Source organism: Drosophila melanogaster, chromosome 2R, assembly GCF_000001215.4.
Source record: "Drosophila melanogaster chromosome 2R".
NCBI lineage: Eukaryota > Metazoa > Arthropoda > Insecta > Diptera > Drosophilidae > Drosophila > Drosophila melanogaster.
In genome coordinates this window covers 7,916,646-7,939,882 of record NT_033778.4, presented here as the reverse complement: position 1 = coordinate 7,939,882, position 23,237 = coordinate 7,916,646, and the positions used below count along the sequence as shown (strand labels likewise).

Below are 23,237 nucleotides of genomic sequence, written 5' to 3'. Positions count from 1 at the left end.
ATAAGTAGTGTATGTATCCGTATTTCGAACTGAAGAAAAGCCGGAGGAATGGAAACTGAGATGCCGGTTTTATTTCGGGGCAGCGGTGCCAGAGTTTTCGCGATTGCCGCGAAATAGCGGCTGATTTTCGCATGTGGTGACTTAAGCAACTGCTTTCATGCCTACATATGTATGTAGGTCCAATATGTGTTCATATATCCACCATCGTTTGGTCAATATCACTTCAGTTCACAAAAGCCACCGGCACACGAAGTCGGACTTAAACGGGTTCCGTCAGCTAAAAGTAAAAGTTAATTGCCCGCGTGTGAGTGCAATTGTGCGATAATGAGCGTAACTGCGCTATTGCTCAAGGCTTTGTTTGTGCTCGGGCTGACCGTACTTTCGGGACCAGGAAGAGTGGCTGCCTACGATCCCAATGATCCTAAGATAGCCGAGTGCTGCCTGCCACCGGAGGGGATGTTCGAGGCCTTTTATCCCCGTGAGGTGGAGGGAATCCCCAATAGCGCATCGCGACCCGCACACGGACATGGCAGCTTCTTCAAGCACCGGAACCCAGCGCTAGTGGACACCAAGAACGCGGCGGCCTATGGCTATAGGTTCGACGGCAAGAGGCGTTTCAACTTCGATTAGTTCCGCTTTTAAAATCTGTATTATTCGCAAATAAAGCCCCTTTTTGAAAACGAAAATATAACGATCTATTTTCTCAACGGTAAATCGAACTGCAGTGAGCTGGCAACCCTGCCAGGCATGCAGCCCTAATATTCCGTGTGATTGACACTTATGTCTAGAGCACAAGAAGAAGAAATCAACATTTTTTTCTTCGAAATTCATTCGTTTAAAAGCGTAAAAAAATGTGTTTCTGAATCAAATTCAAATATAATTCACATAATTCTGTAAATACCGTTATAATACCCAAATCACCAACACATGATGAACGGGCGCAGCATCGGCATGCTGAAAAAGCTCAGGCACACCTGGCGCACGTAAGAATCTCGCGGAGTGGTGAAAAGTGGGCTGTTGTGGAGCCGGCGAATCTAATAAGTGCCCTATCTCCAAACACAATGCAGGTTTCCACGCCTTATGGCCACCAAGGTGACCAGTCTGGGTGGCGACGAGGTGGGCAGTGGCACAGGAATCGGACAGATCACCGGCGGCGTGCGTACAAGTGATGGGCCACAGAAAGTGAACACGCCTTCCAAGGAGATTGTCACCCACCTGCCACCTCTCACCGAGCCACTGCCCAACCTGCCGGAGGCCGTTTACGCAGCTCCACTGGCGGAAAGCGCCATTACGAAGGTAACGACGCTGCCGAACGGTCTGCGGATTGCCTCGGAACCGCGGTACGGACAGTTCTGCACTGTGGGCCTGGTTATCGACTCCGGGCCGCGCTACGAAGTCGCTTACCCCAGCGGCGTGTCGCACTTTCTCGAAAAGCTAGCTTTTAATGTGAGCCAAGTTGCGCTTATGTAATGTAGGATCTCGGCTAATCCGTCTACTCATTCCAAAGTCCACAGTCAACTTTCCCAACAAGGACGCCATACTTAAGGAGCTGGAGAAGAACGGAGGCATTTGCGACTGTCAGAGCTCGCGGGACACGCTCATTTATGCCGCCAGCATCGACAGCCGGGCTATTGATTCCGTGACGCGTCTGCTGGCGGACGTCACTTTGCGGCCCACACTTAGCGACCAGGAGGTGAGTCTGGCCAGGCGGGCCGTCAACTTTGAGCTGGAGACACTGGGCATGCGGCCTGAGCAGGAGCCAATACTGATGGACATGATCCACGCGGCAGCATTCAGGGACAATACCTTGGGCCTGCCCAAGCTATGTCCCCTTGAGAACCTGGACCACATAAACCGCAATGTGCTAATGAACTACCTTAAGTACCATCACTCTCCCAAGCGCATGGTCATCGCTGGTGTAGGCGTAAGTGTAAAAAATCTCTTTTGTACTCGGATTTCAGTTAAAGAATATCTTTTCAGGTGGATCATGATGAGCTGGTTAGCCATGTGCAAAGATACTTTGTGGAGGACAAAGCCATCTGGGAAACGGAAGCCCTGGAGGACTCGGGACCTAAGCAAGTAGATACGTCTATTGCACAATACACTGGCGGATTAGTAAAGGTGGGTGCAATAATACTTTGATTAACTTCTTAATAAACATGAACTGCCCATAGGAACAATGCGAAATCCCAATCTATGCGGCCGCTGGGCTACCAGAGCTGGCCCATGTAATTCTCGGATTTGAAGGCTGTTCCCACCAGGACAAGGACTTCGTTCCCCTGTGCGTCCTGAATATCATGATGGGCGGTGGTGGATCCTTCTCCGCAGGCGGTCCTGGCAAGGGCATGTACTCGCGCCTGTATACCAAGGTGCTAAACCGCTACCACTGGATGTACAGCGCCACGGCCTACAATCATGCTTACGGCGATTGTGGTCTCTTCTGTGTTCACGGTAGCGCACCGCCACAGCACATGAACGACATGGTCGAGGTCCTGACCCGCGAGATGATGGGCATGGCCGCAGAGCCAGGCCGTGAAGAGCTAATGCGCTCGAAGATCCAGCTTCAGTCCATGTTACTAATGAACCTGGAGTCGAGACCCGTTGTGTTCGAGGACGTGGGCCGCCAAGTGCTGGTGACGGGGCAGCGAAAACGACCGCAGCATTTTATCAAGGAAATTGGTAAAAGCATCTTAATTAATCAATTAATGCTATCATTTAACTCGTTAATTCATATTACAGAAAGTGTAACTGCCGCCGATATCCAACGCGTTGCTCAACGTCTCCTGAGCTCGCCGCCTTCTGTGGCCGCCCGCGGCGACATCCACAATCTTCCCGAGATGAGCCACATCACCAACGCGGTCAGTGGTTCAGGACGTACCGGGCTGGGACGTAGGCTTTCCTTGTTCAAATAGCGCTGGGTGTGAGACCGCCTCCATTGGATATCATTTCGCTTTGTTTACAATATTGTGCGAAGGGCAACCGTGTTAAGTTTAAATTGGCTAAAAACCAAAATTCCCAAAATTCGACTCGGTTATTTTATTTGTTGCTTTAATGGTATTTTTAATTAGGCGACAATTAGAGACAGGCAAATTTTTGTCCTCTAACATCTTACTTAGAAAGTAAGATGTCCTGATAGCAAAGGGGAGAATTGCATCTACTAAATGAGCGATTCATTAAGATAACCCATTACATTTTTACACCGCTCCCACGATTGTCTTACTCAATTTGGGCCTCCTATAGCTATAGCATACGCAAAGCTGTTCATCCCAGCGAAGATTTTGAAGACACCGAGGAACATTTCTTTAATCGGCGCTTGCACTTCGGAGAAGAGGTTGAGCCATCGCTATCACTGCTGCTGCTGCTGCTACTACTGCCACTTCTGTTACTTCTTAAGGGCACTAGAAACGAAAAGGATACCTATAGATACCTATTAATCACAGCACACCGTATCTATTAACTTACTTGTTGGACTCTTGGGAGCAGTGCTTTCGAAGTCTTCGTCTTCCGGCAACTCATCGCTGGAAATGTTCTCGTGCATGCGATATTGCTTAGGAAGATGGCTCTCATCCTGAAGCGGTGTCGCATATTTGGGCCGCTTGATTTTTTCTTCTTGATGCTGGCGATCACTGTCGTTGTCCAATTCGTTGCCCGTTTGTTTCTTTATGCTCTTGGCGATCACGCGCTTTTGGTGATCCAGTTGGGGAAACAGGTCCCTTGAATTCTCCAGCGCCTGCTTAGCGGCGTTCATCTCCGCCTGCTGAATGGAGGAGCCACTTGAAGTGGCCAGCCGCTTTGAGCGGAAATAAACGGCCACCTTGTATACCCGCGTATTAGTTGGACCACTGGCCTCCACCACCTTGTAGTAGGGAATGTCCGGCTCGCCGCCATCCATTGTGCGAAGTGTGAGGCAGCACTGCTGCAGCTTCGACTTGGGATCGTTCCAGTCCTGATTCATGATAAACAACTGAAGTCGCGGGAACAAACATACATGGCAAAACTGTTCACAATACAGGAGACCCTTGTCCACGTACAGGGCGCCGAGGAATGCCTCCAGCAGATCGGCACGATCTTTGGTCTTCAAATCAGCCTTGGGATTGGCATACACGGCATATTTCGGCATTCCCAAATCATCGCAAACCACCGCTTGAGTGCGATTATTGACCAATGAGGATCGTAGCAGGGACAAGTGGCCCTCGTGGTGCTCAGGGAAGTGACGATATAGGTACTCCGAGCAAATCAGCTGCAGCACTGTGTCGCCCAAGAACTCTAAACGCTGATTTGACCCAAGGGTCAAGTGGGTGAAACCAATGGAGCGATCGGTAAAAGCGCGAGCCAAAAGCCGAATGTGCTTAAACTTGATTCCAATAGAGTCCTCGAATTTGGTTAACTCCTTAAGCACACGGTAGGAATCAATACAGCTGCGATCCCCAAGTGGCTCCTGTTCCTGCAACGGGTGCTCCGGCAGATTCTTCCATATACTCAGCAGTTTCTCGTCCTGCCGGAAGAGTGCATCCGTGAACACCTCATCTGCCACCTTGATTCCACCATCCAATAGAAGCGCGCCCATTAGGGCTTCAAAACAGTTGGCCATGGCGTGACGCAGTTCCAACTCGTGGCACAGATCGGATCCGTGTGCGTACAGCATAAACTCTTCCAGTTGCAGCTTTTTGGCCAACAGAGCCAAGTGCTGGTTTTGGACAATTGCCGCTCGGTAAGTGGCCAAACCACCCTCCTCCAGTTCAGGGAACATAAAAAACAGATGGATTGAGCTGAGGAATTCTACTACAGCATCACCGAGGAACTCTAGTCTCTCATTGTGGGTTATGTTCGAAACAGTCTCATGCTCCTTGCCAAATCTGGACATAATGCTCACTAATGTGTTGATACCCCGCTTGCGTGTGTTCATGTAATGGATCTTGCGATCTCCGTACTCCGGCTGACGAATTCCGCAGTTAGTCAGCGAATTACGGGCGTGATCCGGATTGGTACCGTAGTTCTCCTTGTATGAGGGATGCGTCAGCGCCAATTGGAGAAGGTACCGATTTTTAAAGCGGTACCCGATACTCTCCTCTAGCAGGTCCAGCGACTTGTGAAAGCGAAGGTGACCAGTTAGGACAGGAATCAACATGGCATGCTGCACAACGTCGCACATAATGCCGGTGCGATAGAAGCCCTCCGAGCTGATCGCCACTGTGATATTTCGTTTCATGCGCCCCTGAGTTCGCATCTCCTGAAGACGTTGCTCCTTCTCCTCTAGCTTGCGCTTATCCTTGAAAGAGGGCTTCGACATGTTGGCCATCAGATGACGGTACTTAACGTACTCTCGCCACGCCTTCTGGTACTCTGGATTTCCAGCGTAGCTTAGCTGAGGATGACAAATGCCAAAGTGCACGATTGCTGGATGTGAGATTCCAGTCTCGCGATCTACGCACTCGGGCAAATCGGAGTTATTCCTGTCCAATTGGTCAACGCGTAGCGAACACGGCTTATAACCCGGCTTGGTGACCAGCATTCCCTTTATGAAGTCCACGTAGTTTTGCCACTCGCTCTGACTAATCTGGTTAAGATGCAGTAGTTGCTGCCGTTCCACAAGCTGTGCAGAATTATCCAGCAAGTAGCGGAGTACCTCGACCATGGCCAAAACCTCCTTTCCATTATCTGGCAGGTCGCGGACGAAACGCGGAAAGAAGTGAAAAGCTGGGCAGGATTCCTCGACGTTTCCGGACGGTAAGTTGGGCATTAGATTAAAGTCTACCAGCTCTAGCAGTTCATGAAACAGGTATTTGACTGAAATTGAGATAAGATGTAAGTAATGCCTATAAAGAAAAATCTCAATTTTACTTACAAAAAATGTCTAGCTCGTGGATGGTGAAGTTCTCTGGCATCTTCTCCTCTTCGTACTCAATGGTGTACTCGATGTTGAAGCGGATCACCTTGCAGACGGGCAGATCGGAGAGACGCACATGCGAGAGAAGTGAGAAGCCCTCGAATAGAAACTCGTGCTCATCATGCTTGATAATGGTGGGTGTCTTTGTCAGGAAGTTAGTGGGCGGTGAGATGCTGATCCTGTAGTGGAACAGCTTGCCTGCATTGTTGCTGTTTGGATCGCACAACTTATAGCCAGTCTCGCCCGGATATATGCCGTGTCGAATGCCAATGCGCCGGGACTTGGCTGAGCAGCGGCAAAGAGGTCCGTCGTTCATCTCACCGGCGTCGTTGTGCCAGAGATCCGCGTGCACACGCTGCGGATGTTGCACCTTGCGCGAAAGCTCCTCCATGCAGCAGTCTTGCTCGATCTTAAAAGCGTCTTCGTCGGAGTCGTCATCGGATGAGGAGGACGAGGAGCAGGCTTCCGACTTGTGTTTATGCTTGCAAACACGGCGGCGAGCCTTTCTTGGAGGCGGCACGTAAACGGGTAGCTTCTCGCGTACACGCTTTGCTCTCTGCAGGAGCTCCTCATCGAATAGAGTGCACAGCTTTTGCAGACGCGCCCGACCTCTGACTTCGTTTTCGCTCTTGGTGCGCTCGTAGTAGAGCTCCGCTGGCGATGATCGCACCCAGGATTCGACTGGCGCATCCGCCTCGCTGAGGGCGTTCATCTTCTTCACATAGTCCTCTGGTTTTTCGCAGAAGTTAGAACACCACTGTCTCAACAGACGGTCCCTTTCGGTCTCCACCTTCGGTTTGGCCCTAGTCTTCTCTAAGGTCTCATTTCTCTCCCTTTCGTGATGGCCACGTGGCGAATAGTCATCGCTGACTTGGTTTCTGGCTGCAGATCCATAGTATCCGTGTTGCGACCCCTTTGCCTGCCTGTGGGCATAGTGTCCGTGTCGTGGCTCGTGGGCATATCGACTGTCCTGAATTTGACGGTGTTCCTGATCATGTCTTTGTTCATACCGCCTACCCGAGCTATAGCCGGGATAATGGTGGTAGCCTTGACTGGAGCTGTTGGAAGTGTACCTCTGCCTTTCGGATGGAGGTCGGTAGTTGGACGAATAAGCAGGATAGCGGTCTGGGTATTTATAGCTTTCATAGAGGAATGATGATCCGGATGCCGGGTACTGGTATTGGTAATGGGACTCCTGGCCACCATACTTCTGTGCTTGTTCGTTGTAAGCATATCCCTCGTAGCCGTACGCTGGTGGTTGCTGGTACGGATCATAGCTAGGTACTGAGCTGGCATAAGGAGCCGGTGTCTCCGGGTAGACGTAATCCAAAGACTTCGAGCTCTGAGAATGGGATTCATTTGAAGAATAGTTGTGAGAGGGAACACCTACTCCCGGTGGAGATAGATCTTCTTCTGGCGGAGGTGGCGGGGGCGGAGGAGCAGGCTGGACTGGAGGCGGTGGCAAAGGCGGCTGGTACATGGCGAAAAGTTTTGGGAAAATCTTTGGCAAAATCCACAATTATACTTTTTTCCACCCACACCTTTTACCGCGATTCGAATGATCTGGCAACTCGACCGGTTTGTTTACATTCGCACATCCGGCAAGGCCGTGCCACATATGTTTCGATAGACAACGTAAGAAAATTATGTTACTTCCGCGGTATTTTTGCTGGAACCTCCAACGCTGCACGATGGCGTTTTACGCTGTAGCCAGTGGGCGGCGGTCTGGAGTCTACGGCTCTTGGGCAGAGTGCGAGGAGCAGGTCAAGGGTTTCAAGAACGCCAAATACAAGAAGTTTAAGACACGCCAGGAAGCGGATCAGTTCGTTAATGGCTGCAAGTCGTATGCTCCGCAGGATGTGGCCGTGCCGCTGGGCAAGGAAAAGGCGTCACTGGCCAGTTGGAAAAACAGTATCGAAGTGAATAAGAACCCCAAGTACACAGATGAGTGGCCCGAAGAGGATCACGACCTAGCCGAGGATGATCTGGTAGGCATGAATATACATACGTTTGCAAAGTCCTGACCTTTCATCCTTTCAGAATGCTGCCATGAACGAGGTTGAGGGAGATCCAAAGCCATCTAACAGTAGCAATTTAGTATGAGACCGTAGTACATACTGTAGAAAAAGTTAAACATAGCTTCTTTCAGCCAGACATTCTCAATCGCAAGCGGAAGGGCACAACCAGCGGCGATAAGCGGAACAAGATCCCACGTCATGCCTCTCAGGTCTCAGAAGCCACAGGACTCAAGCAAGTGGGTGCCTTCCAGTTTGAAATCGATGCAGAGGGCTATGTCATTGTGTACACAGATGGCTCCTGCATAGGCAACGGACGAGCCGGAGCCTGTGCCGGCTATGGCGTTTATTTCGGCAAGAATCACCAGCTGTAAGTGGTAACTGCAGCACAATAACTTTGCTTTTAACCTATATGTTCTTTGCAGAAACGCAGCCAAGCCCGTGGAAGGACGCGTTACAAATAATGTAGGTGAAATACAAGCGGCCATTCATGCCATTAAAACAGCTCTTGACTTGGGAATACAGAAGCTGTGCATCAGCACAGACTCTCAGTTTTTGATCAACTCCATAACGCTGTGGGTTGCGGGTTGGAAAAAAAGGGATTGGAAGCTAAAGAACAATCAGCCTGTTAAAAACGTTGTTGACTTCAAGGAACTGGATAAACTGCTTCAGGAGAACAACATCACCGTGAAATGGGTGCGTAACTAAATTTAAATAAGGTCCTGGAAAATACTTGACTTCAGTTAATATCCCCAGAACTATGTGGAGGCCCACAAGGGCATAGAGGGCAATGAAATGGCAGACAAATTGGCGCGGCAAGGATCCGCCTTGTATAAGCAGAAAAATGGTTGAAAAGCTATTTTAAATTTACCGTATTTTTAGTATGTAATTGATATGGCAACGCTGAATAAATTTTAGTTACGCGACAGCCCTGGTCCAAATGTTTTTATTTACAATTTACTTCAGTCGCTTTTAATATAAGTTAGTTTGCAAAAAATGCATTCCAAGGGAAATAACCAGTGCTTACTGTTCACCTTGGTTTTGGGCTTACTGGGAGGCGCGGGACATTGTTATGTAGTCGAACCACCTATCGTTCACGTGGAAATGGAAAAAGCCGGCATGCACAGGTTTTTATATTGGAGAGCGGTTTATGGATTACCTGAATTAAAGTGATAAATGTTTATGCAGGACCCTTAATTACCGTCTGCGGTTCGATATACCCTTGGTGGGCAAGGACTGCGAGTATGCGCTGGTCCAGGATTTGCCCGCATCCGTTTACATAAGCACAGACGAACTGGATGACCTGCAGCGTTTGAAGAGGGTGCGTTATCTTGGGAATTAGTTACAAGGGTTACTATATAAAAAAATGTTCGTCTCCAGTTAAATGCCATCTATCCTAAGTTCGTCAACATTGAAGTAGCCACGGAACGGGCGCAGCCCTTCTCCGTTTTACTGCGCGGTACACCAAAGATTACGGAATCGCTGGCTCTGCCCGTGCATTTTCGCTACCATGCCCCCAGTGATAAGCGGTGTGGTGATCTTGAAGTCTGAATTGCTTTCGTCCACTAGACTAATCAATTAATCCTCACAGTTTGGCGGCAACGGTGGCCATACCCCTACCCGAGCTCTATCTCAACTGCCCGATGGCTGATAGTGCGCTCATCGAAAACGAGTTGGTTGCCCGGCCCGATAAGCTGTACTGCCTGAATGCGCCGGAAAGCCGTTTCGACGAGAACCATATCAAGGATGGCCAACCCACGACCATGGCTAATCTGGAGCGCTGCAACTGGAGGCGGGTGCACGTGGACTGCCAGCTAAAGATGCCGCTGCGTGCCGAGATTCCGGTAGGCCATGCTAGCGCCTACGGTCCAGTTCTGTGCGGCACCATCCTGCTAGGTTGGTCTCTGGCCCTGTGGACCATCATCCACTCGATGGCCAACACGCGACGCATCAATCAGCGCCTCAACGAGCAGCGACTTCTGCAGCAAAAAGTCAAGTAACAGGCGACGAAGTCGGTGCGATTCAAAGTCAGCGATGGCTAATTGAACAATACATTTTAGCGATGACACAGGATTGTAAATATGTATTAATATGCTGTTTGCATAGAAAACTCACTTATTGATATAGTTAAAGCGACTTCAGCAGCTTCGAAACGTGCCACACATAGTAAAGTCATATTTTGGGCTTATCACACAACTAAGTCATATTAAGCTTCCCTAAGCATAAGCGTAAACATAAACCATTATCTTTAGTTATAGCTAGGCATATCCAAATAACGCTGTCACAGCGGCAAGCTTAAATAAGAATAACTTATAATTACTACAATTAACGAAAATGTATGTACATGGCGTCCAGGTGCAGATCGAGGGCTTAGTACCGAATGTCTTTATCTGACGTGGGAACAATGGACTTTGAATCGTTTTCCTGGTGGCTGCGGAGCGTCATCGTGCTAGACGTCGATGGAGGTTCGTTCCAAATCTGAATAGTGGCCTTGCCAAATATCACAAAAATTGTGTTGCACACTAGGTAAATACCTCCTGTAATAAAGAATACCATGCGCCACTGGCTGGGATCCTCCTCATCCGATACGATCGCTCCCACCACCAAAGGAGCTATTATGGAGGTCACTCCCGCAATCCCATTGGTGACTCCCATCATTGGGCCGGCAAAGTTGGGCGACAGGTCGATGTGATTGATCAGATATCCACAGGAACAGCCCGCATTGATGCCCACTGCCAGTGTCAGCAGAAGAATGGCCCACGTTTTCTCATCGGCTGTCATGTAGCCCAGTCCAATCAAACAAGCCATCGGTCCCCACTGTCCAATCGAATTAAACAGCTTTCGAGCCGTGGTGATCGATATAGTGCCTCTGTTGATAAGCAAATCCGATATGGGACTGACCACAAAGCAGAGCAGGCCCATAGCAAAGTACGGCAGCGAGGAGAGGAAGGCATTGGACTTGACATTTAGCTGCAGAACCATGCTCATGTAAGTGGGCATTTCGGTGAGCAGCGTGTAGAAACCCCAGGTGAATCCACAATGGGCTGCCAGCAGACCGTAAAAGGCTGGCGACCTAAAGATCGACATCCAGGGCACAGGCATAGACTTTAAAAAGAGGTTGCTCCATTACAATTGCTCTACAAATAACCTATCACATCTTCACTCACCTGACTGGAGCTGTTGCTGCCCGTAAGGCTTTCGATATACTCCACCTCGCCTTTGCTGATCCTGCTGGCTGTAACCGGTTCATTGGCGGCCTGCCAAAAGAAAAGCAGCGCCCAAGCGAGGCTGAGACCTCCGGAAAGGTAGAACAACCCTGGCCAACCCATGCTGGATTCGAAGATGAAGCCACTGGTGACCAGGATGACAGCCGTTCCGAACTGTGCTCCCGAATAAACGCCAGTGGTTAGCAGTCCCCGCTCAGTGCGTGGCACCCACTTAGCCAGCAGCGTGTGGACACACGGATAAACCGTGCCCTGGACCAGACCGGTAAGAACGCGCAGAACGCAGATACTCTGCCACCCGCTTTTGGCTGCAATGGGATGGAAGAAGCACAAAATACCTCCGATTGCAGTCGCCAGGCCCAGCACTAACTTGGCTCCAAATCGCTTGGCAAGCAGTCCTACAAAATTGTGAAGCAGGTGGTAAGTACGAGTAGATTCCGGCCTAGATTGCAGCCACTCACCTGCCGGCACCTGGGAGACCACATAGCCCCAGAAAAAGCTGCTGAGGATCAGGGACTTGTCCGACGTATCCCAGGTGTAGAACGGAGCCCCCGCGGTGGACTGCGTCATGGGCACAATGGCAGCCGAGATGTTCACCCGCTGGAAGTAGTTGATCATCATGCCCACGAACAGAAGAACCGCCTGCCAGTGTCGCACGCCAAGACCTCCAGCTGAGATGGGTATGTAAATGATTTATTTAGTTTAGAGATTAAAGATACGCTCATTTACAGGCTAGTCTCCTAAGCGGATTCGGAACTACTCTGACTAGCAGGGGTCTTCTCTCTCCACTGGAATAATAAACCATGTCTGATCAGTTAGGAATTTAACTGGCGTCTGGCCATCCGATTTATTGATTGCCCCATTATAAGTGCACGGTGCAAATTGTTGTCACTTGGTCGATATTTTCTAGGACCTCAATCTACGGTTTATTGCCGTTTAACAATGCTCTGATAGTGATGATTTCATTAATTGCGGCTCCGACGGAACTCTTTGGGTTTTATTATAATAATATTTTCATTATCATTAACGCCTGCCAATGAGGAAAACAAAAGCAGCTGTGTGGTCTCAATGGAAAAGTTCGCGTAGTGGTGGAGACTCCACCGTGGGACCAAACGTGTGTATACAGTCGTAAAGCTCGATTGCCTCCTCCTATGAAGTTGAACTGGATGGATATTCAGATTAGATCGCCAGAAATTGCTTTCCCTGCAGATGAACACGTTGGCCAACCTTCGCGCAGTTAATAAATATTTTCTTTGTGTCAGGCCGATTTATCTCTGTTGATCTTCATAAAGTCGTAAGTCTCGGCAGATGTCTGATATAAGATTTATCAAGATATGGTTTGCAAATATATAGCCAGACGTCTGGATTGTAATAACATTGACCAAACTCTTAGGGTAGGTCTAGTGGTTTGTGAAGAGCACTTATGGAGAAGATTAAGAGAGCAGCGGTATAACTGATACTGATAGTGCTCTATATGTAATTTATGTCTTTAAGTTAAAACAAGTGACGAACGAACCCTCACAAGATACTAAAGTTCTGATATCAACTTTTGTGACGAAAAATGATTTTGCACTTGACTTTACAAAACAAAAGATTTTATTAATTAAAAATCTACTAAATCGTTAAGCTTTGTAAAAATATTTAAAAAAGTATCCTGGTGCGCTTCGTCACTACGTGTACGTCCACAGCCCACAGTGACTTAATTTAGCAAGGGAACCAGCTGGTAAAAATATTGTTCTTTATAATTTTTTTTTCATATATATTATTCTATTTAATATTTTCGATTCCAGTAACTCCATATGTTCACGGTGCACACCTTATCAAACCTATTCACACTTGAATTTTGATATTTTGGGAATCTCTCGAAGGTTTTCTATGAAACTCTAGTTATTGTGCTTTTATTTCGAAATATGTGAAATATGACACTCTAATACTATCTTAATCAGCAGTGATTTTCTCTTCGATCCGAAACTTACGCCTTGCCTTATCCTCAGAGGGTTCGAAACCCATTTTAGATGTCTTTCTGATTTATTTATAATAACTCGGTGATGTGGAAATCAGTCTGTCCGAAGTGGCTGGCCCCGAAAACGATGGTAAACTGCGGAGCGATTGTTGTACCTTTCGCTTTTATACTGATACCACAAAATCGCAGTCTCCTGATTACACGCGGCTCCGCCTCCAGGTCTCAAGTGGCCACGCAGATCGTCCGTCACTATCGCGGCAATAATCATAAACCCATAAACCGCCACCAAAGTGCTCGGCACTTGCCCCTCATTGTTCAATCCAATGCAAATTACATTAAGTCTTCGCTTTGATTTTCTTTTACGATTGTAAGCGATTGAACACAACCGATCGTATTATTCCAGTTGTTATAAAAAGTGGATCAGTAATTTATATAGAAAGGGTTATCTGATACGTATACATATGTACATATATGGGATGTTACTGGCCTGCACTCGAAATCCCTTTTAGAGCCAATGATTCAATTGTTATCTCTTGTTGTGTGCACTTTCCACAGAATTCTCTTGATTATCCTGGCCTAATTGTTTTACAGCTTCCGATTAGCGCTGTCAACACTTTTGATCCCAAGTAGATTCTGGGGAAAGCCTTTATAGCTAAGATATACCATGTGTCAGCCTTCAAGGCTTTCGTCAGAGGGGCAATCAAGTATTATGTAAGGAGAAAGTACCACGACATTTATAATTCAAACGAAGACGTTTTGTAATATTTGAAGTGGCTTTAAATCTTTATCACTGCGGAGTGTGCAACTTCTATGTGATAGATATGCGAAAAAGATAGTACTCCTGTTCAAAATTAACTATGTGATGCATGCCATGATTTAAATGATTTGTCATACCATTTAAGTAGCTAATAATAAATATAGTAATTCTTATTAAGAAGTATTTGATCGTATTAGGAGAATATAACAACGAAACACGTAGACCACATCTTGTGATCAAAAGAGCCCTATAGTTGTAATGTTTACGTTGTTGATTACATTAATGCCTTGAGATCTTTTGCGTTTGTTCGATAAGAAAATGATCCAAACGCTAAAATTGACAAAATACAAGAATCTGCACTGACATTTTTTGACATTCACATAGATTGCCAATAAATAAATTTTTGCCACACCCATTTTAACGCCGCTAAGCCGTTCATTTTGAAATATTTTTTAATTTTTTCTTATTTTATTCCCCAATATCTATAGATATCCCAGAAAAATTACGAAATTTCGTGTTCGCATTCACACTAGCTGAGTAACGGGTATCTGATAGTCGAGGAACTCGACCATAGCATTCTCTCTTGTTTATGGGTTAGTTTCATACTGTAAATATGTATTGCAATAGCTAATTATGTTTTGTATCCATTCATTATAAAATAGAATTAAAACATGTGGTTCCAAATTGGTAGGGATAAGAACGATTTGTTGGCAATGTGTAGCCGAATTGGTAAAAAAAATATGCTGTTCCTCCAAGCGATCTAATTTTCATTTTTAGAATTTTAAAGTAATACAAAGGCCATCCAATTCCATACTAAATAATTAAATATATGATATTTTTATATTATGTATCTTGATTATTAAAAAATACTTATTATTACTTATTTATTTAATTTCATTTAATTTCCATTTATATACCTTGTATATATACCTTATACCTTACCAGTACTGCAATAAATACTTAAAATCTTTTTAAAATTTTCTTTAAAAATGTTGTTCTTCAAAATATTATTGTAACGGAAAAACGATAATTTCTTTGTATATTATACTTCTTGTTATCTGGTCACACTAGGCAAAGGAGATTCGTTTCGCTTGCTTAATTTTTTTGCTGCTCCTTCAATATGTCCACGAGATCTTCATTCGCCGATGAAGAGCAGAACAAAGTGCCCCGTATCATGACCTTCCGTCCCAGCTACGAGGAGTTTCAAAATTTTTCCGCCTACATTGAGTACATTGAGTCTCGGGGAGCACACTTAGCCGGCTTGGCCAAAATCCAAGTAAGCTGGCCCAGCCCCCAACTACATCTTTGCACATAAATATAATTAAATTGGTATTTTTTTATATGCAGCCACCTGCGGAATGGGTGCCCCGAAAGTCGGGCTACGACATAGACAACATCAACATGACCATTCCAGCGCCGATTTGCCAAGTAGTCACTGGGTAAGTGCTTCTCATTTACGACTCAATGGACAAAAATAAGGGAAAACTTTTGAATGTTAATGCAGGGCGCACGGGGTGTACCAGCAAATCAACATCCAGCAGCGCCGGCAGATGACCTTGCGCCAATTCATGGAGAAGGCCAACTCGGAGCTGCACCAGACACCGAGGCACTTCGACTACGACGATCTGGAGCGCAAGTACTGGAAGAACATCACCTACATATCGCCACTGTATGCAGCCGATGTCAAGGGATCGCTGAGTGATGAAGACCTTGACGTTTGGAACATTGGACGCTTGGACACCATATTAAACTTGGTCAACACTGACTACAACATAATCATCGATGGGGTAAACACGGCTTACCTCTACTTTGGCATGTGGAAGAGCTCTTTTGCCTGGCATACCGAGGACATGGATCTGTATTCTATTAACTATCTGCATTTTGGAGCACCCAAAACCTGGTACGCCATTCCGCCGGCGTATGGCAGACGTCTGGAGAAGCTGGCGAACGAAACCTTCTCTGAGAACTACCAGGAATGCAATGCCTATCTTCGCCATAAGATGACCATGATCAGTCCGAAGGTGCTGCGCCAGCACAACATACCTTACAACAAGATCACGCAGGAAGCGGGCGAAATCATGATTACATTTCCCTTCGGCTACCATGCCGGGTTCAATCATGGCTTCAACGGCGCCGAGTCGACCAACTTTGCGTCGAAGCGTTGGATCGAGTACGGCAAGCGGGCTAGTATTTGCCGATGCCGCAGCGACATGGTTAAGATCTCGATGGAGACCTTCGTACGCCGTTTCCAGCCAGAGCGATACGATAATTGGCTGAAAGGTCAGGACATGGGCTGTCATCCCGAGGAGCCGGGTAAAATATGCGCTGCAGCACCACCCACTTTGAATGAGTACGAGAAACAGGAAAAGTATTACATTAGCTATTGAAGTTGACTTATATTACTAAGACAACCTAATATTTCAGCTTACGTGCAGCCAAATCCGAAGAAGAATCTCCGCAGAAGCGAGGCTGCTCGCTGGCCGGCAATGGATGTGAACGAAACGCGGAGTCCGCCGAGGATGTCGACGATAAGGCCAGTGTGAGCAGCTATAGCAGCTGCCGCCAGCTGCAGCCAGTTGTCAAACTACGCAAACTCCCAACCATTGCGTCTGTACCTGAACCATCTTCCGCCCCCAAGAGATACGACTTCAATACTGAGGCTGTGGTGCGCGTAAAGCGCCTATGGAATGAACTGCCCTGTCCGGATCGAGGGGCCAACCTGCTCACCAACGGTGTAGTAAAGAATACCAAACGAATGCGCTTCCAGACAAAAGTACTCACACTTGACGACGAGGATTGAGGATTCCAGATGTGGCACTGCTTGCTGGCAGTTTTTGATCTCCTTGTTAGATTTTCGCGCCGCAGCAATCAAAGATCTAGTAGTGATATTCTTTGGTAAATTTTTATACATTTTAAGAGGACATGACGACATAACTAAGAAGATATGTGTGTATAATTTAGAAGACAAGCAAATTCGTGCAAACAAATATGTAAATCTTTAAGCTGTAGCTGTAGGGCAGACTGAATTTGTCCGTTCACATTTTAATTTAACAAGTGTCTGTTCCCACCGAAAGAAGTATTGCAACACAATTTAAATCTGAAAATGCCAAAATCATTTTTTAAAGAACACCCTAAAGGCCAATGTCTATAATCACACAGATATATCGTTTAATAATTTGATATGTTATGACATGTGTAAAATTCTTTGCAACCAAAAGAGAAACGCCCACTAAATTGGCAACCATTTTTAAGGAACTATCAGAAAAAATCATTTAAAAAAAAAACACCCTAAAGGCCAATGTCTATAATCACACAGAAATATGGTTTAATAATTTGATATGTTATCACATGTGTAAAATTCTTTGCAACCAAAAGAGGAACGCCTACTAAATTGGCAAACATTAATTAAGAACTACAAATCGCGGACTATAAAAGCATTCCGAGCTCCTCCTATCGCCAGTTATATTATAGCCTTAAACATTCGAAACTTTAGATGTTCGGACACTTTAAGCTCGTCTATCCGGCTCCTATATCGGAGCCCATACAGTCTAGGGATTCGAATGCATACATGATGGAGACGCTGCGAAATTCGGGCTTGAATTTGAAGAACGATTTCGGTATAGGCCGCAAGATTTGGAGGGTGTTTTCGTTCACCTACAATATGGTGATACTTCCCGTAAGTTTCCCAATCAACTATGTGATACATCTGGCGGAGTTCCCGCCGGAGCTGCTGCTGCAATCCCTGCAACTGTGCCTCAACACTTGGTGCTTCGCTCTGAAGTTCTTCACTCTGATCGTCTATACGCACCGCTTGGAGCTGGCCAACAAGCACTTTGACGAATTGGATAAGTACTGCGTGAAGCCGGCGGAGAAGCGCAAGGTTCGCGACATGGTGGCCACTATTACAAGACTGTACCTGACCTTCGTCGTGGTCTACGTCCTCTACGCCACCTCCACGCTACTGGACGGACTACTGCACCACCGTGTTCCCTACAATACGTACTATCCGTTCATAAACTGGCGAGTCGATCGGACCCAGATGTACATCCAGAGTTTTCTGGAGTACTTCACCGTGGGTTATGCCATATATGTGGCCACCGCCACCGATTCCTACCCTGTGATTTACGTGGCAGCCCTGCGAACTCATATTCTCTTGCTCAAGGACCGTATCATTTACTTGGGCGATCCCAGCAACGAGGGTAGCAGCGACCCGAGCTACATGTTTAAATCGTTGGTGGATTGTATCAAGGCACACAGAACCATGCTAAAGTAAGTCAGTTTCATTATCCTACCGGAAATATCAACAACCGTGAATTATGTTTTCACTCAACGGATCTGAATTTATTCGGAAAACTGAATAAAAGTACAACTTTTATAAGAACTCGCTATTGATATTTCTGAATATATAAGAGTATATTTTTACATTCAGGATAAAATAAATGGTATATCAAACGATTCGACATAAAACTATTTTATTTCAAATAAATTAGCTTACATTTTTTAAAATATATGCATTAATTTAAATTTTCAATGTTAAAAACCCATCCCACTGTTTCCCATGCAGTTTTTGTGATGCCATTCAACCAATCATCTCTGGCACGATATTTGCCCAATTCATCATATGCGGATCGATCCTGGGCATAATTATGATCAACATGGTATTGTTCGCTGATCAATCGACCCGATTCGGCATAGTCATCTACGTTATGGCCGTCCTTCTGCAGACTTTTCCGCTTTGCTTCTACTGCAACGCCATCGTGGACGACTGCAAAGAACTGGCCCACGCACTTTTCCATTCCGCCTGGTGGGTGCAGGACAAGCGATACCAGCGGACTGTCATCCAGTTCCTGCAGAAACTGCAGCAGCCCATGACCTTCACCGCCATGAACATATTTAACATTAATTTGGCCACTAACATCAATGTAAGTCCACTGCTCTCGGTTAGAACGGGGAAGGAAGCAAAGTCCGAACTTCAATCCTTGCAGGTAGCCAAGTTCGCCTTCACCGTGTACGCCATCGCGAGCGGTATGAACCTGGACCAAAAGTTAAGCATTAAGGAATAGAAAGGAATACTCAATACAATTGACCGCACCAGAGGTAAACGTACATAGTTTTATGAACTTAACACTTTTTTGCTTCGTAGAATTATAATAATTGTATATGCATACAGCGAATTATGAATAAACATAATCTAGTTAAAACAAATATTGATCGAACAATGGGAAGTAAAGAAAATCGCTACATATGTATACCGTACAGCCCCTGCAGAAGTCTATTTGTAGGCTGGGAACCTGGAACCTTGTCCTCGGCAATTGGAATATGTTCCTACAGAGGCCGGATTCATCGGCTGTGATCTGGTCAATAGGTTCACTTGATCCCTGCGACTGGCCTTTTCTTTGAATGAGGTGCTGGGTGTCGGAAGATGGAGTTAGTGACGCGTTGGCGAGAATTGCACATTTTATGCGAAGCATGGAGTATTTTTAGCTCGCTTCTAGTTCGAATGTTTCGGCGGCAGTTTATTTCGGGCTAGGAGGAAGGGTAGCGGAGGGTCGACACGAATCTAAGTTTATTGATGATATTTTTAATGGCTGGCATAGATGAAACAGCGAAAGTTGTTCATTTAACAAAAACTTAGGCGAGATAACTATATGTGTCTTTGTGTCCCTCCATTCGCTCTAGATACTCCTTCTCGATCAGGATGTCTATGCACTTCTTGATCACGGGCACCTTAGGCTTAAAGCGCGTTGACAGCTGATTAAGCACCTCCGATATGAGATTGGTGTGGTTGAGTCGTTTGCGCATCTTCATGATGCGGACGATCGCCGCCTGGATCAGTAATTTTCGGTCCTCCTCTATGTGCTTATGTACAGTCTCCTGCTCCACTTTAAGTTCAGTCTTCAAAGGCTGGTTGATGTTAATTCGGCGCTTCTTGTTTTTGTAATCGAGGAACAGCTCCACCGTCGACTCTGGCGTCAGCGAGTTCTCATTGTCGCTGGAGGTCAGCACCTTCGCCTTGAGCAGTATTTGCAATACCTGAAGAAATTCTTACATAAGTCTCTATTAATTCTATCTATTGACACTACTCTCACCTGAATCAAGTTCTCCTGCTGCGTCTGTGTGTTGTCCTGCAGTTGCTGGACTGTAAAACTGAGCTGATCGTTAAACTGGAGCAGCACTGACATTTGGAAGGTGCTGGCCTGCAGGGTGTAGGTGGAGGAATTATTGCGGTTGACGTTCATTATCAGTTCGCCCTTGCACATCTGATACAACCAGTTGAGCTTGCGGCCAGAGTGGCGGGCGGCGTAGAACTCATTGAACTGTCGCACTGACCGCTCCAGCTCAGATGGTAGCAGGAAGTTGTTGCTCAGCTGGAAAGGCCAAGAGCCTGAGGACAGGACTTCGATGCCAAAGTCTATTTCCATGGTCAAGTTCTTTTCGGCCAGGTACTGCTTAAAGTACGAGTTCAAGTCCTTTGAGACGCCAATGTCCTGGAACATCCTCTGAAGCTTGACGGTGTATTCGTAACCACATGTCTGCTTCAGTTTGGAGATCATCATAGCCTCGGCGTCATCCGAAGCCGATGTGTGGTTAACCAAGCGCTTAGCAAGCATCTTGGAGTAATATTTTTGGAAGACGTCCTTATCCTCGATATACTTGAACACGACCATCACCTGGTTAAGATTGTCCTCGAGCTCCTTGTCCTCGGGATTTTTCGAGGATTTTTTTAATAACAGATCGCAGTACTTGGCCAGCAATTCGGGCGACTTGCTAGCACTGTTTGCGATCGTGACCACGTTCGAGTTTATGAACTTTCCACACGCCTTGTCCAAAGCGGCCACAAATCCGTTGTCATTGTTGAACGCCGTCAGAACGAGGGCGTTGTACTTCTTGTGCACGTCCAGGATGGTCTGTACGTACGTCTTGGGATCGTTGGCCGCGTCGGTAGTGCAACACTTGGCAATGGCCTCCGTGCCCTGGTGGAGTATATGGTTCTCAAGGATGGACTTGAGATCTGTCAGGTTTTTGGACGAGAGGGCGACCAAGGAGTACATCCGTTTCAGATCATCGTTTCGGTCTGCGTTGAGCAGATTCTGAAACTCGGTGTGAAAGATTTTCAGATGTTTTTCGATAAGAACCTGAAAGACATTGATTCGGTTAGTAGGCGGCTTTAAAGTTGGACACGGTAGGCAATCCCACCTCTTCGCATGTGGACTTCAGCACATCCGCTGTGGTCTCGTGCAGATAGGAAAGACCGTTCTTTGAATTAAAGCCGCGGACGCGCTGCGTCTCCTCCTCCAGCCTGTTTTCGACGTGCTTCAGATACTCGGTGACCGTGTTGGTGGACAGAAAGGCGTCCGACTCCTTCTCGTAGAAGGCTGATGTGTCTGCGATGAACTTGTTTTCAAAGTTTTGCTTGTAGACGGATAACTTCTGCTGCTCGGCATCGGTATCCTCCTCGTTAAAGCTGAGCTCCACGTAGCACTCGATAACGTCGCGGACCAGCGACCGGTTAATGAGCTTGCCTTGACGCTCCTCCTCAATGGACTTGAGCACTGCCTTGGTGACCGGCTCATTTAGCACTTGGAACAAATGTCCCTTCCAGGCGACGAGGGCCAGTCGGTAGATCTTGTAGATACCCTTCTGCCCCTCCTCGCACTCGCGCTTCACCCAGTTCCGATTCAGGTAGTTGCAGATGCCGTCCAGAACGGTACTGGAGAACTGATACGACTTCCACTGTTTGGTGTAGCGCGACAGGAGTACCTCCTCGCCGCTGATGGCCTTGAACTTGGTGAGCAGCTCGCTCAGGTATGACTTGAGAAATTGTTCCAGCCGGTCGTACAGCTTCTTGCCCACCAGCTGCGCTCCGCCTGTCTTTCCGCTGCTCCGTCCGCTTGGAGCCGCGCTCACGCTGGTGCAGTAGTCATAGACGTGAGTGTAGAAACGCATGTACTGGCTGCGGGTGAGGGACTTCTCGTGCTCAAACACCTGCATAATGCCCTCGACCAATTCGCTCCAGATATCGTCCAGGTTGACGAGTTTCTGTGTGGTCTGGGAATTGCCGGAGCGGTTCATTCTGGCGGCGGTGGGTTGTGGCAACGGCCTTCTGCCTTCTTCCACTGGAGGATGCTGTCCCTGCAGTGGCGCTGGGCTGGAGAAGGCAATGACCCTAGGTGGCGAATGCTGCGCGGGCGACAGGGGATTGCTGCTGCTTTCCAGGTGGCGTCGTTTCGCGGCTCTCGTCCTTGGAGTTGTGGCCGGAATCTTGGCGAATCGGTGTTCCAATTTTGGAATTTAAAGTGTCAATCTGCAGATGAGAGAATCGGTACAAAAACGGAATGGGATTGGGAATGTAGTAGGCCTCGCCACGTTAAAAGCGACGACCCGAAGGTCGCCTATTATGATCCAATGTCACAGCAATAAAAGAGAGGCTTGCGGAATACACACACACACACACATGCACGCACAAGCTGTAATGCAATGCGCGGTGGTCGGACATGCCCTGCAATGTAGGGTATTGGCCAATCGCATGGCAGGTGAAGCCCCACCACCGCCCCCGCTATCGTTAGATCGTGTTCGAAAACCCAACTTCCTGGTTAAATAAACACTCGCATGCACACATATGCAGTCGCCCTCGCCTTCACACACACACCCGCACCCACACAAAGGCACATAAAGCCAAGAGAAAAGATAGCGGACATAACCATTTCACAACTAAATTGTTAACATTTTTTTCGATTTTTCACATAGCTCCCTCCAAACGAAATTTATTTTCCTGGTAAATTGAGCCGTGCGACTGAGTTTTCTTTTCGTGACGTCGTGATGGATTTGATTTCCCCTTGGAGCACACACACTTTTTCTCTTTTGTTCGCCATTTTCAAAGCACGAAATCCCGTCTCTTTGCATTTCCCTCATTTTGCTTTATATTACCTGTTGCCAGACGCTGCTAAAATTAAAACTAAAACTAAATTAAAATTGTGTTTCACTGCTTTGCTTATAATTAAATTAATTTTTTTTTTCTGTGAAAATTGCTAACTTTCGTTTATTCCTAACTATTAAAATGTGTGACCGTTCGGCCATTGCGCTGCAAGGCCCTCGACGGTGGTATCGCTTAAGACCAGCTATCGTTGGCGATCTATTTATTGGGCGCCACTATTGGTGGCGATCTCATTTTTCAGGGAATTCTTTACACGGAAAGCAGTTATATTATAGTTTATAATATCAAATATCGCTGTTAGGCTCTTCAAAGCGTGATGTAAAATATCGGCAACGCGGTTCGTATCTTAGATTTTACAAATCCGTTAGCGGTTACAGAAACCTTCTTATAGATGTCATTTTCCTGGGCACACTTCCTGGAACTTGAGAACAATCTATACTTTATATAAAACGATTG

The 23,237-nt window shown here is 46.7% G+C and overlaps 9 protein-coding genes across 17 annotated transcripts, besides 1 other annotated feature; 6 read left to right on the top strand and 3 right to left on the bottom strand.

The window, feature by feature from the left end:
* Window positions 1-223: 223 nt before the first annotated feature.
* Window positions 224-682, top strand: CG30380 (uncharacterized protein). The gene has a single exon (NM_165573.3). It carries the CDS (start codon window positions 325-327, stop codon window positions 628-630), a length of 306 nt encoding a protein of 101 aa, NP_724625.1. The 5' UTR covers window positions 224-324; the 3' UTR covers window positions 631-682.
* An 86-nt stretch (window positions 683-768) lies between these two features.
* Window positions 769-3,017, top strand: CG8728 (uncharacterized protein). The gene is made up of 6 exons (NM_136489.3): window positions 769-983; window positions 1,068-1,446; window positions 1,508-1,924; window positions 1,981-2,121; window positions 2,175-2,679; window positions 2,740-3,017. Exons 1-6 carry the CDS (start codon window positions 928-930, stop codon window positions 2,910-2,912), a joined length of 1,671 nt encoding a protein of 556 aa, NP_610333.1. The 5' UTR covers window positions 769-927; the 3' UTR covers window positions 2,913-3,017.
* Window positions 3,018-3,042: 25 nt separating this feature from the next.
* drosha lies at window positions 3,043-7,454 on the bottom strand. Its single transcript, NM_058088.4, has 3 exons — window positions 5,846-7,454; window positions 3,463-5,787; window positions 3,043-3,398 (listed from the first exon to the last, which is right to left on the bottom strand). Exons 1-3 carry the CDS (start codon window positions 7,365-7,367, stop codon window positions 3,262-3,264), a joined length of 3,984 nt encoding a protein of 1,327 aa, NP_477436.1. The 5' UTR covers window positions 7,368-7,454; the 3' UTR covers window positions 3,043-3,261.
* A 48-nt stretch (window positions 7,455-7,502) lies between these two features.
* On the top strand, window positions 7,503-8,829 carry rnh1 (ribonuclease H1). 2 transcript variants are annotated; one of them, NM_057967.5, is made up of 5 exons: window positions 7,503-7,875; window positions 7,928-7,984; window positions 8,037-8,272; window positions 8,328-8,598; window positions 8,659-8,829. In NM_057967.5, the coding sequence occupies exons 1-5, from the start codon at window positions 7,534-7,536 to the stop codon at window positions 8,752-8,754; spliced, it is 1,002 nt and encodes a 333-aa protein (NP_477315.1). In that variant the 5' UTR covers window positions 7,503-7,533; the 3' UTR covers window positions 8,755-8,829. The 2 variants fall into 2 exon arrangements, with proteins under 2 accessions (NP_477315.1, NP_995777.1); NM_206055.3 differs by lacking the exon at window positions 7,928-7,984.
* A 37-nt stretch (window positions 8,830-8,866) lies between these two features.
* On the top strand, window positions 8,867-10,225 carry PIG-X (Phosphatidylinositol glycan anchor biosynthesis class X). Of its 2 annotated transcripts, none has more exons than NM_001103751.2 (4): window positions 8,867-9,029; window positions 9,091-9,223; window positions 9,283-9,431; window positions 9,494-10,225. In NM_001103751.2, exons 1-4 carry the CDS (start codon window positions 9,007-9,009, stop codon window positions 9,900-9,902), a joined length of 714 nt encoding a protein of 237 aa, NP_001097221.1. In that variant the 5' UTR covers window positions 8,867-9,006; the 3' UTR covers window positions 9,903-10,225. The 2 variants fall into 2 exon arrangements, with proteins under 2 accessions (NP_001097221.1, NP_001286172.1); NM_001299243.1 differs by having other exon boundaries at window positions 9,073-9,223.
* Window positions 9,961-13,230, bottom strand: MFS12 (Major Facilitator Superfamily Transporter 12). 3 transcript variants are annotated; one of them, NM_136488.4, is made up of 4 exons: window positions 13,103-13,230; window positions 11,588-11,797; window positions 11,070-11,524; window positions 9,961-11,007 (listed from the first exon to the last, which is right to left on the bottom strand). In NM_136488.4, the coding sequence occupies exons 1-4, from the start codon at window positions 13,134-13,136 to the stop codon at window positions 10,273-10,275; spliced, it is 1,434 nt and encodes a 477-aa protein (NP_610332.3). In that variant the 5' UTR covers window positions 13,137-13,230; the 3' UTR covers window positions 9,961-10,272. The 3 variants fall into 3 exon arrangements, with proteins under 3 accessions (NP_610332.3, NP_001246195.1, NP_001246196.1); NM_001259266.1 differs by lacking the exon at window positions 13,103-13,230 and adding an exon at window positions 11,856-11,954; NM_001259267.1 differs by lacking the exon at window positions 13,103-13,230 and having other exon boundaries at window positions 11,588-12,377.
* A 1,060-nt stretch (window positions 13,231-14,290) lies between these two features.
* Window positions 14,291-14,434: a mobile genetic element.
* A 460-nt stretch (window positions 14,435-14,894) lies between these two features.
* On the top strand, window positions 14,895-17,108 carry Kdm4A (Lysine demethylase 4A). Of its 2 annotated transcripts, none has more exons than NM_001259265.2 (4): window positions 14,895-15,122; window positions 15,194-15,285; window positions 15,351-16,196; window positions 16,271-17,108. In NM_001259265.2, exons 1-4 carry the CDS (start codon window positions 14,967-14,969, stop codon window positions 16,644-16,646), a joined length of 1,470 nt encoding a protein of 489 aa, NP_001246194.1. In that variant the 5' UTR covers window positions 14,895-14,966; the 3' UTR covers window positions 16,647-17,108. The 2 variants fall into 2 exon arrangements, with proteins under 2 accessions (NP_001246194.1, NP_610331.1); NM_136487.4 differs by having other exon boundaries at window positions 15,351-16,214.
* A 170-nt stretch (window positions 17,109-17,278) lies between these two features.
* Window positions 17,279-19,048, top strand: Or43b (Odorant receptor 43b). Its single transcript, NM_078932.3, has 3 exons — window positions 17,279-18,115; window positions 18,411-18,768; window positions 18,832-19,048. The coding sequence occupies exons 1-3, from the start codon at window positions 17,340-17,342 to the stop codon at window positions 18,907-18,909; spliced, it is 1,212 nt and encodes a 403-aa protein (NP_523656.2). The 5' UTR covers window positions 17,279-17,339; the 3' UTR covers window positions 18,910-19,048.
* On the bottom strand, window positions 18,304-23,027 carry Cul1 (Cullin 1). 4 transcript variants are annotated; one of them, NM_165571.2, is made up of 5 exons: window positions 22,881-23,027; window positions 22,775-22,802; window positions 21,044-22,151; window positions 19,936-20,982; window positions 18,985-19,879 (listed from the first exon to the last, which is right to left on the bottom strand). In NM_165571.2, the coding sequence occupies exons 3-5, from the start codon at window positions 21,917-21,919 to the stop codon at window positions 19,478-19,480; spliced, it is 2,325 nt and encodes a 774-aa protein (NP_724623.1). In that variant the 5' UTR covers window positions 21,920-22,151; window positions 22,775-22,802; window positions 22,881-23,027; the 3' UTR covers window positions 18,985-19,477. The 4 variants fall into 4 exon arrangements, with proteins under 4 accessions (NP_724622.1, NP_724623.1, NP_724621.1 ...); NM_165570.3 differs by having other exon boundaries at window positions 18,304-19,879; window positions 22,775-22,929; NM_165569.2 differs by lacking the exons at window positions 22,775-22,802; window positions 22,881-23,027 and adding an exon at window positions 22,549-22,705.
* Between the last annotated feature and the right edge of the window lie 210 nt (window positions 23,028-23,237).

Coding starts and splice junctions, on each gene's coding strand:
- drosha (NM_058088.4), bottom strand. CDS start 7,367: ATGTACCAGCCGCCTTTGCCACCGCCTCCAGTCCAGCCTGCTCCTCCG. Junction 5,788..5,845: donor CCACGAGCTAGACATTTTTT/GTAAGTAAAATT, acceptor TCTCAATTTCAG/TCAAATACCTGTTTCATGAA. Junction 3,399..3,462: donor TGCTCCCAAGAGTCCAACAA/GTAAGTTAATAG, acceptor TTTCGTTTCTAG/TGCCCTTAAGAAGTAACAGA.
- CG30380 (NM_165573.3), top strand. CDS start 325: ATGAGCGTAACTGCGCTATTGCTCAAGGCTTTGTTTGTGCTCGGGCTG.
- PIG-X (NM_001299243.1), top strand. CDS start 9,007: ATGGAAAAAGCCGGCATGCACAG. Junction 9,030..9,072: donor GAAAAAGCCGGCATGCACAG/GTTTTTATATTG, acceptor CCTGAATTAAAG/TGATAAATGTTTATGCAGGA. Junction 9,432..9,493: donor CATGCCCCCAGTGATAAGCG/GTGTGGTGATCT, acceptor TAATCCTCACAG/TTTGGCGGCAACGGTGGCCA.
- CG8728 (NM_136489.3), top strand. CDS start 928: ATGATGAACGGGCGCAGCATCGGCATGCTGAAAAAGCTCAGGCACACC. Junction 1,447..1,507: donor TCGAAAAGCTAGCTTTTAAT/GTGAGCCAAGTT, acceptor CTCATTCCAAAG/TCCACAGTCAACTTTCCCAA. Junction 2,680..2,739: donor GCATTTTATCAAGGAAATTG/GTAAAAGCATCT, acceptor TTCATATTACAG/AAAGTGTAACTGCCGCCGAT.
- rnh1 (NM_057967.5), top strand. CDS start 7,534: ATGTTACTTCCGCGGTATTTTTGCTGGAACCTCCAACGCTGCACGATG. Junction 7,876..7,927: donor ACCTAGCCGAGGATGATCTG/GTAGGCATGAAT, acceptor TCATCCTTTCAG/AATGCTGCCATGAACGAGGT. Junction 8,273..8,327: donor TTCGGCAAGAATCACCAGCT/GTAAGTGGTAAC, acceptor TGTTCTTTGCAG/AAACGCAGCCAAGCCCGTGG.
- Kdm4A (NM_136487.4), top strand. CDS start 14,967: ATGTCCACGAGATCTTCATTCGCCGATGAAGAGCAGAACAAAGTGCCC. Junction 15,123..15,193: donor CCGGCTTGGCCAAAATCCAA/GTAAGCTGGCCC, acceptor TTTTATATGCAG/CCACCTGCGGAATGGGTGCC. Junction 15,286..15,350: donor ATTTGCCAAGTAGTCACTGG/GTAAGTGCTTCT, acceptor ATGTTAATGCAG/GGCGCACGGGGTGTACCAGC.
- Cul1 (NM_165571.2), bottom strand. CDS start 21,919: ATGAACCGCTCCGGCAATTCCCAGACCACACAGAAACTCGTCAACCTG. Junction 20,983..21,043: donor TGAAGTCCACATGCGAAGAG/GTGGGATTGCCT, acceptor AATGTCTTTCAG/GTTCTTATCGAAAAACATCT. Junction 19,880..19,935: donor AGCAGGAGAACTTGATTCAG/GTGAGAGTAGTG, acceptor GAATTTCTTCAG/GTATTGCAAATACTGCTCAA.
- Or43b (NM_078932.3), top strand. CDS start 17,340: ATGTTCGGACACTTTAAGCTCGTCTATCCGGCTCCTATATCGGAGCCC. Junction 18,116..18,410: donor GCACACAGAACCATGCTAAA/GTAAGTCAGTTT, acceptor TTTCCCATGCAG/TTTTTGTGATGCCATTCAAC. Junction 18,769..18,831: donor ATTTGGCCACTAACATCAAT/GTAAGTCCACTG, acceptor CAATCCTTGCAG/GTAGCCAAGTTCGCCTTCAC.
- MFS12 (NM_136488.4), bottom strand. CDS start 13,136: ATGGGTTTCGAACCCTCTGAGGATAAGGCAAGGC. Junction 11,798..13,102: donor CTCTGAGGATAAGGCAAGGC/GTAAGTTTCGGA, acceptor TACCCATCTCAG/CTGGAGGTCTTGGCGTGCGA. Junction 11,008..11,069: donor GCAGCAACAGCTCCAGTCAG/GTGAGTGAAGAT, acceptor CTCTTTTTAAAG/TCTATGCCTGTGCCCTGGAT.